This window comes from Dermacentor silvarum, chromosome 2, assembly GCF_013339745.2.
Source record: "Dermacentor silvarum isolate Dsil-2018 chromosome 2, BIME_Dsil_1.4, whole genome shotgun sequence".
Classification (NCBI taxonomy): Eukaryota; Metazoa; Arthropoda; class Arachnida; order Ixodida; family Ixodidae; genus Dermacentor; species Dermacentor silvarum.
Window position 1 is genome coordinate 62,486,619 of NC_051155.1, and position 9,489 is coordinate 62,496,107.

Sequence of the window (9,489 nt, forward strand, 5' to 3'; positions counted from 1 at the left end):
TCTAAGTACACGGGTGTTTTCGCATGTCGCCCCCATCGAAATGCGGCCGCCGTGGCCGGGACACGATCCCGCGACCAGGGACAAAAATTAAGTGCTCAAGTTAATAGGTTCTCGCCTCTTACATTGCAAAGCAGCAGCATGGGGCATCAACAATACAGACAAAATTACTGCAGCTCTCATGTAATGGTAATACGCATGAAGCAAAGGTAGAAATACCGGTTTCGACGCAGCGCATACACAAAAGAGACCCAATAACAACTGTGCACAACCGAGAGAAAACATGAGTGAAGAACCAAGAATAAAATATTGTTAAGCAACATTCTTGTAAAGCAAGGAAATCATACACACTAAGTCGATTAACACACTTAAAACTACTATAACCACTGTACTTAACATGTAACATGAAGGGGTGTAACTGAACACAATGCACATTCCCTTTCATGGTTCTCATTATCGTCCTGCGAAGTTTCAAGTGCTTTTTTTTTTTCTCTCTCTCTCTCTCTTGTGGATGCTCGCTCTTCGTTTTGCACGATTTTTAACCATGCGGTCATGCAGCCAAGCACAAAACCGTGACTTTGACGGCGGCTCATCCCTGAGCACTTGTCAGCACCGCACGAAACATCACTCCGCACAAGAATTTCCAACAAAAAGCGAGAGAAACTCGCGTATCGGGCGCTCAGCTCGACGTATAAACGAGTGCGAGCGCCCCCCGGCGGATGCATCACAAGCGGCGACGGCGGCTGCCATAGGAGCCGCCGGGCGGTAATCACACTTCCCCTATTCTAGCCACTGTACTGTGGCGCTGTCGCAGGCTGTTCACTCTCTCGAGTGAAGCCGAACAGGACGGTCGTGGCCGAGTGGAGCTCAGCGCAGCAGGAGCAGTGAATAAGTTCAATTTTTGTTTATTCTTATTTGGTTGATAGAAGTGTTAGGGTACCCGAGCTATCTATATATATTGTTTTTCATGCTTTTTTAGTTTCTTGGTTAGTTTGGTAGGACGTTAGTAGGTAGTGAATAGTTCAATTTGTTTAAATTTTTTTTTTGGAAGCGGGTGGTGGCGCACGTGTTGCATGGTGAAAGCAGTGTAAAGCGGCAGTTTTAAACCGCGTTAGGGAAGCTAGCGGAGGTAGCCGGATAGCGAGTTTGCCGTACGGCTTACCGTGGGGCCTTGTTCAGGTATTTTATTGGGCTTTCTCGTTAGATGGACGGGTGGACAATGGCGCGGCAGGCTAGGAAGGACCGGGGTGATGACGAGCTGGTGCAGTGCGAGGAGTGCAAACGTTGGTGTTATTTGGACGAGACGCACTTCGCCAGTTTAGCCGACGCTGAGGAGGCTAGCTTCACGTGCAGGTCGTGTGAAGGATTTAAGGGAGCTGTGCGGCCGATGGAAGGGGAATGGGCAGCCAGTGTGGAAGAGCTCAAAGGGGAGCTGAAGGTGGAGCGAGAGCGGCGAATTGAGCTCGAAACTCGGATCGGCGAGTTGCTTCACAGGGAGGGGGCCGAGGCCGTCCTGGTAAAGCGAATAGCTGGCGAGCTACAAGAAGAACGGGAAAAGCGGGCCGTGCTGTAAGAGCGGGTGGAGGCGCTAATGGTACAGTCGGCGCGTAATCCCGGATCAGCTCAGGCGGGCGGCGGGGACAGCGCGGAGACTCAGGCAGAGGCATGCCATGAGAGCAGGGAGGGACGCCTAGGGGCCGTTGAACAGCAGGCGAGAGCCGGCGGCAACACGGCGGTTCCACAACTCTACAGCGAGGTAGTGCGGCAGGCTTCAGGTGGGAAGGGACGAACGGAAGGGAGCACATCGTCACGTGTCAGTGGCGCAGGGCGGGTGGAGAACCAGCTAGCGCGAACTGGAGGACGTCAATCGCAGGCGGGAGGCAAACGTGTAGAGCGAAGGGTCCTAGTGGTAGGGGACTCCAACGTAGCTAAGGTTAAGGAGGGCGTCCTTACAACAGTGAAGGCAGACGGGCGGGTGAGGGTGGAGGCCCAGTCAGGGAAGTGCATGGTTGACGCAATGGCAAAAGCTCAGAAGGTGGTATCGGACAACCTCGAGCATGAACATCTGGTCGTTATCCATGCTGGTCTCAACGATGTGCTGAAGGGAAGGAGCCAGAACCTAAACGGACAGTTAGAGGTTGGGTTGCGTAAACTCATCGAGAAACCTCTGCGAAAGTGCATGTGACCATATGCACAATCCCACATGTCCGGGGCCAGGCTAGCGCGATGGAATGGAGGGTGCTTGAGGCTAACCGGGTCATTAGGGGTCTGAGCAGACCACTTGGGTACGGTATAATGGAGGTAAACCAGGAAGTGTACGAGTCTGGCTCCCAGCCTTTTGCACAGGATGGCATTCACTACAGTGGTGCCACGGGCGGGAGCGTAGGTAGTAGGATAGGGCGCCAAGCTACGGCTTTTTTCGGGGGACCCAGAGCCCTAAGACCACCAGTGTAGACGAAGACGGACCCAGAGAGGCTCCAAGATTCAGATTCAAGAAACGTAGAATCGGTAGAAGAAATAGACGTAAGCACCAGGGGCAAGGTCATTCTGACATAGGTTACATTAACATGCAAGGTGGCAGGAATAGGCTGAAGTGGGAGGAGATAGACGAGCAACTAAGGCAAGAAAAGCTGATGGTATACGGGTTTGTGGAGACACATCTTAGGGACATGGAGCAACCTCCCTGTAATCCTGACTATGCATGGGAATATTGCAATAGAACAGAGGACAGCAGAAAAGGGGGTGGAATTGGTGCATTCATTCATAAAAGTATGAACTGGCAAAGGGTCAAACAGGAATGCAAGGAGCATTTATGGCTAAAAGGGAAAGTTGCAGGGGAGCAGACACTCCTTGGCTTTGTATACCTGTGGACAGGAGCAAATGCCAAAGAGGAAAACAAAAAAAATGCTGGAATGCATATCAAGTGACATTAATGAGCTAGGAGAAGGGTGCGAGATTATTATACTAGGAGATATGAACGCACACACAGAAGACATGGACGGGTACACAGACTCAACAGGCAACATGATGCTGGATATGTGTGAAATGCATGACTTAGTTGTATGCAACAGTACTGAGAAGTGTGAAGGGCACATAACATGGGAGGTAGGGAGCCTGCAGTCGACGATAGATTATGCACTAATGTCACATAGGATGCACGATAGGCTAAATGTAATGAGCATAGATGAATATGGCTCCAGAAGTCTAGGTAGTGATCACAAACGTATTAAGGTGAGTTTTAGAAGGGAAATGAAAGTAGGTAGGAGGCAAGATGAACAACCAGGTGGGATATTTTACTCGGAAAAGCAGCTTGAAATAGCAACCCAGCAAATTGAGGAAGTAATTTCAGAGGATACAAAAACAGAATGGACATATGCAAATTTAACAGGGCTATTTGAGCTAGAGCTTGCTAAGGTACGAGTCAAGCCAAAAGGGAACAGAAGACGTAAACCCAAGAGCTGGTGGGATGAGGAGGTTAAGAAGGCCATAGAGAAACGTCAGGAAGCATCCAGGGAACACAGATATTCAAAGCAGAGGGGTGAACCAGAAGCTGATGTAGGCAGAAAATGGAACAACTTCTTAAACTGTAGAAGGGAAGCATCCAATTTGATCAATGAGAAGATCAGAAGAAAGGGGAGCCAATGGTTGTCAGAAGTAAACAAAAAGGATAGAAAAGCAGCGAAGAAATTTTGGAAACATCTCAACTCCTTGAGTAATAAGACTAGCCTAGAGCAGAGGTTTATAGTTACAGCTCAAGGTGTTCGACTAGAGGGAGATGAGGCAATGGAACATATAAGAACAATGATGACAGAAAAATTTAAAGAACGAAACATAGCATGTGCTCAATCAGGTGAGGATGGACTAGTCAGTGCAGTGGCTCCACTGGCGCAAAGCGAGTGGGAAAGGGCAGAGAAGAGGGTTCCTAGTAGCACGTCGACAGGTCCTGATGGCATCCCAATTATGTTGATAAAGACATTGGGCCCAAAATCTAAGAAAGCATTAAGAGAGGCAGTGAGCAAAATGATAATGGACGGTAAAGCCCCTGACGGGTGGAGACTGAGCAGGATGAGCATGATATATAAGGGAAAGGGGGACAAAGCCGACATAAACAACTACCGTCCCATAACAGTGACGTCAGTGGTTTACAGGGTGGTGATGCAGATTATAAAGGACAGACTGCAGGCATGGGTGGAGAGCGAGGAGGTGCTGGGGGAACTACAAAATGGGTTCCGAAAACAAAGAAGGTTAGAAGATAATCTGTTCTCATTGACACAGTGTATTGAAATAGCAGAAAAGGAACACAGGCCCCTATGGCTTGCCTTTCTGGATATCAAGGGAGCCTATGACAGTGTAATCCAAAAGGATTTGTGGGACATACTGGGCACTCTAGAGGTGGAAGATGGAGTAAGAAATCTTTTAAAAGATATCTATAAAAGTAACAGGGTGCTTATAAAATGGGAAAACAAGGTATCTGGGCCTATAGAGATACAGCAGGGGCTTAGGCAGGGGTGCCCTCTGTCACCTCTGTTGTTCATGCTGTATTTACAAGGATTAGAGAAAAAATTAGAGAGGAGCGGACTTGGCTTCAACCTTTCCTATTTCAAGCAGGGAGAATGGATTAAACAGTCATTACCAGGACTGATGTATGCAGATGACATTGTACTTATGGCGGACAGCAAGGAAGACTTGCAGAGATTAATGGACATCTGTGGTAAAGAGGGAGATAGCTTAGGTTTGAAGTTTAGTAAAGAAAAATCGGCAGTCATGACTTTTAATGATAATCAGGGCAGCGAGCATAGGATACAGGAGGTTACGCTGGAGGTGGTGGATAAGTACAAATATCTTGGAGTGTGGATAAACAATGGGGCTGAGTACCTAACGGAACATGAAAAATATGTGACGGCTAAAGGTAGCAGAAATGCAGCTGTGATGAAAAATAGGGCACTGTGGAATTACAATAGGTACGAAGTGGTGAGAGGGATTTGGAAAGGGGTGATGGTCCCTAGTTTGACTTTCGGCAATGCGGTCCTGTGCATGAGATCAGAGGTTCGAGCAAGGTTGGAAGTTAAGCAGCGAGGGGTAGGTAGACTGGCTCTGGGAGCACACGGAAATACACCAAATCAGGGGGTACAGGGTGACATGGGATGGACGTCATTCGAGGGCAGGGAAGCCAGCAGCAAGATAGAATTTGAGGAGCGATTGAGAGAGATGGCAGAAAAGCGGTGGGCAAGGAGAGTTTTCAGTTATTTGTACATGAGGAATGTTGATACAAAATGGAGGAAGCTGACCAGAAAACTGTCAATCAAATATTTGGACTGCAGGAGGGGTGCAAACCAGGAAACAGCGGTTAAGAAAAAGGTTAAGGAAACAGAGAGGGGTCTGTGGAAAACAGGGATGCAGACGAAATCAGCACTGGGCACATACCGAACTTTCAAGAAAGTATCTACGATAATTCTAGGGGAAGCTCTTTGTTGTTTGAAGTCAGGACGGGAGTATTGCGGACTAAGATGTACCGAGTCAAGTACCAAGGTATAGACACGTTGTGCTGTGCGTGTGGAGAAGAAGAGGAAACGGCTGAACACCTCATACTTTTCTTAAGGGGCTTAACCCTACAGTGCAAGGCAACGGGGCTGATTTTTTCAAAGCATTGGGGTTTAGGGACAGTGAAGGCAAAATAGACTTTAAGCGGGTAGAAATGACCAAGCAGAGGTTATCTGATTGGTGGATAAAATTAAGGCAGGGGTGAAATTTCACCCACCACAAAGTACAAATTATGTTAATGGTCATGGCTAGGTGGCGTATGCCACCGCCCGATTTAAAGGGTTCAGCCTCATCCATCCATCCATCCGATGCTTGCTGCGCGCTCGCTCACGTGCTTTCTTTCGTGCTGTGCCGTGTTGTGTCGCGTGTGCTCCGCTCGTTCTGCGCGCCACTTTTTGTAAAACGGCGAGGATTGTTCGTGCAAGTTTTCGTGCGTTGTTGCCATTATGGACTCAGGAGTCAAGAAGAAGAAAACGACGCAGACACACTGCTTCGCACCCGGCTGTTCGTCCGGGTACGTCGCGTCGAGGAGGTCTGGCCAACGTGTGTCGTCGTTTTCCGTGTCGAAGGAGCCAGAACGCTTGAAAGCGTGGCAGCGTGCAGTGCCACGTGCAGATCAAGTCCTTGACCCAAGCTCAAGAATCTGCGAGCTCCATTTTGATGAACAGTACATTGTGCGATCGTTTACGCATACGATCAACGGCGAGACAGTGACGATTCCTCGCGATCGACCTGTGCTAACAAGCGATGCGATTCCGACTGTCTTCCCCAACCTCCCTCAGTATTTGTCGAAGAAGGCACCGCAGAAAAGAAAGACGAAAACGTCGACTTGTGGCCTTCCTGTGAAGTCACCGAGGCACGAAGCAAGTAATGCCGCTTGTGTTGACGAGGTAGACGTTTTAGAAGAAAGAAGCGCATCGTCCAAAGTCAACTCCCCAGTGCTGCCTGATGTAGGGAACTGCCAATTGCCCAGCGCTTACTGGACGCGACAGCCGATTGCTGGTGAGGACAATGTCACGGCTTTCACGGTGTGTGCACTGCATCGCGAAAACTTGTATTTTGAAAAAGTGGTATTGTTCGTTGCGAATGACAGCTCAATTCACGCAAACGTTTTCGTTCACGCCACGAAAGTAAATTCGCTTCAGATCGCTGACGTGGCAATGGCTGAAGATCTGCTTCGGCATGTTGATGAGCTCATCCCCTGCAAAGGATTCAGAGAAGAAGGCGAGTTCAGCCCGAACCCAAAGCGCAGAGAGAAGACGCATGGCGGCAAAGTATTCAGTGCTTCTTGCTTCGGTGTTGCACATTCAGCAAAGCAGGCCTGCCCACAGTGCAAGTATCTCAGGAAGCTCCTGCAGAATCAGGCTTCCTACAGGAGGACAGCTAATACTCGTGGTCGGACAGCGTCATACAAGCTAAAGCTTCGAACTGCGCAACTGAAAAGAAGCAGGCTCACAATTATCAAAGGAAAGTCGCTGATCCAGAACCTAAAGGAAAAGAATGCGCGGATCGACTCGGAAATGTTCGACAAAGCAGTCCAAGCTCTGCCTGTAAAGCAGCAGCAACAGGTCAGAGCATGTCTGGCAGCATGCAAGCGCAGAAGCACAAAGGGAATGAAGTATGAGGCGCAATGGGTATTAGAATGTGCAGTGATGTGCATGAAGAGCCCCCGGCTCTATGAACATATAAGGAAGCACAAAATCATGGTTCTGCCCTCACGTACGTCTCTTCGTTGCTTCCTGAAAAAGTACAGAAGTGGGTTCGGCCTTAGCACCAAGTTGCTTGCTGCTGTAAAAGAGAAGACCAAAACAATGGACCCTTCGCAATGCCATGGAGGACTTCTATTTGATGAGATGAAGCTCTCCGAAAATCTCAGCCTTGCATCAAATGGGAAAATTGAAGGCTTCGTGGATCTGGGTGAGTTTACACCTGAAGACCAGCGCATGCTCACTTGTGACCATGGTCTCATGGTTATGTTTCAACCGTTTAGTGGTAAGTGGCACCAGATTGTTGGTGTGTTTGCTTCACATAGCAATGTAAAAGCAGATACACTTTCTAAGATCATACTTGAAGCTGTGGTATTGTGTGAGAACGCTGGGCTGCGTGTGGATTTTATAACATGTGATGGAGCTTCCTGGAAAAAAAGGGCAAGACAGTGTGCAGGAGGCAGCACCCAACTGATGCTGAACGTTTTATTTACTTTGTGTCTGACTTCCCCCACCTTCTCAAGTGTGTACGGAATTGTTTCGTGCGCAAAGACTTCAATCTGCCAGAAGGATGTGCTAGTGTAGACCATATAGACTGTGCTAGAAGGTGCGACGACAGGCATGACACCACACTTAAAGCGATGCCGCACGTGAACCAATCAGTTGTGCGACCAAATGGCTTCGAGAGCATGAGAGTTGGTATTGCTTTCCGGTTGTTCAGTGATGAAGTGCTCAGAGGTTTATTCTTATACAAGAATGAAATACAAAGTAGGCATGGGGATGCCGCTGCCACTTCCAGCTTTGTTGACAGAATGCGAAGATTAATCGAGGCCATGACATCAAGATGCAGTTCAGGCGCTCTGAGGCCAAGAAACATTCATCATGCTTCTATTGAAAGCTTCCTGGAATACTTGGATGAGTGGGAAGAAGCAGCTACATCCGAAGGCTATCTAAGTCAGAGCACAGCTGAGGGCCTGAGGGTCACACTGTCAAGCACTTTGCATTTGTTGGATTATGTAGTTACCAAGTTGGACTACCATTATCTTATGACAAGCCGGTTGTGCCAAGACTCGATTGAAAGGCTTTTTGGGATCGTGCGACAAATGTCAGGGTGCAATGACCACCCTACACCGAGCCAGTTTTTAATCTCAGTAAACACACTAAGTTTCCAGAACCTTGTTAAGTCACCTACACACGGAAATGTGTCTTCAGGACTCTTGAGAAATTTGGTAGGAGCTCATGATGTCAACAATACTCCTCAGCAAAGAATTGACGAGCTCCTCGACATAGGCAATCTTTCCGAGGCTCATGATGTGCTAGAAGACTGTGACCTTCTTGACCACGTTTCGATGGCTGTGCAAGCCAGTGACTCAAGGCTGATATATTACATGGCTGGCTATGTAGCAAGACGAAGTATTTCCAGCACCAAGTGCATGGATTGTTGCCAACAGCTACTTAAAGAGAAGGATGGGTCACCTCCAGCAACAGCATCCATCACTAAAGCGGTTGACAGGGGAGGCCTTTTATACCCATCAGAGCAGCTGAATGCACTTGTCACAACACTTGAGAACACATTTACACGCTGCTTTAGTTTAAAGCGTGTAAACAGCGATAGCCTTATTGAGTTGGTATCGTTCCTTCAGCTCGCAAAGCTTACTCTTGTTGGGTGTGCCGAGCACAGCACAATTCTCACCAACAAGATCATCAAGTTTTACGTCTTAACGAGACTTCATTTCCAAGTGAAGCACCAGAACTCTTTACGAAGTGAAAGGCAGAAGCGAATGAAATTGTTGAAATTGAGACGTGTGTTGTGATAAAGTTAAGCTTTTCTATTTTGAATTTGTTTCTGCAGAAAAATTGTGCATCAGTGCCATAGCAGGATAACAATGCTGTTATTGTTTGTGTTTGTGCATTGTACTGTTTCATCTCGTAAAATTACTAGTTCTGGTCTTGATGTTAGCTTCTCATACATCATTCTAGTGTCCAAGCAAATCTCATTAGTACCAGCAGATGCTTTTTCTTTATTGTTTTGCAAAATATGTTGCACTGCTAGTATTTACATTCCATTAATAGTGCACTGTTTACGGTAAAATTTGTGTGATTTGCAAAAGAACTGCGGTGTTATTTCATAATCTTTATGTATGCTATTCATGTGAGATTTTGCAATATGTTGTTTTCAAATTGTTTTTGTGTATGTTTTTTTGCTTCTTTTTGGCTTCGTGCATGTTCCTCAGATTTGAGTATG

The 9,489-nt window shown here is 47.5% G+C and overlaps 1 protein-coding gene across 1 annotated transcript; it reads left to right on the plus strand.

Moving 5' to 3' along the window:
• The first annotated feature begins 5,682 nt into the window (after nt 1-5,682).
• LOC125943427 (uncharacterized) lies at nt 5,683-7,829 on the plus strand. Its single transcript, XM_049662735.1, has one exon. The coding sequence runs from the start codon at nt 5,985-5,987 to the stop codon at nt 7,827-7,829; it is 1,845 nt and encodes a 614-aa protein (XP_049518692.1). The 5' UTR covers nt 5,683-5,984.
• The last annotated feature ends 1,660 nt before the right edge of the window (nt 7,830-9,489 follow it).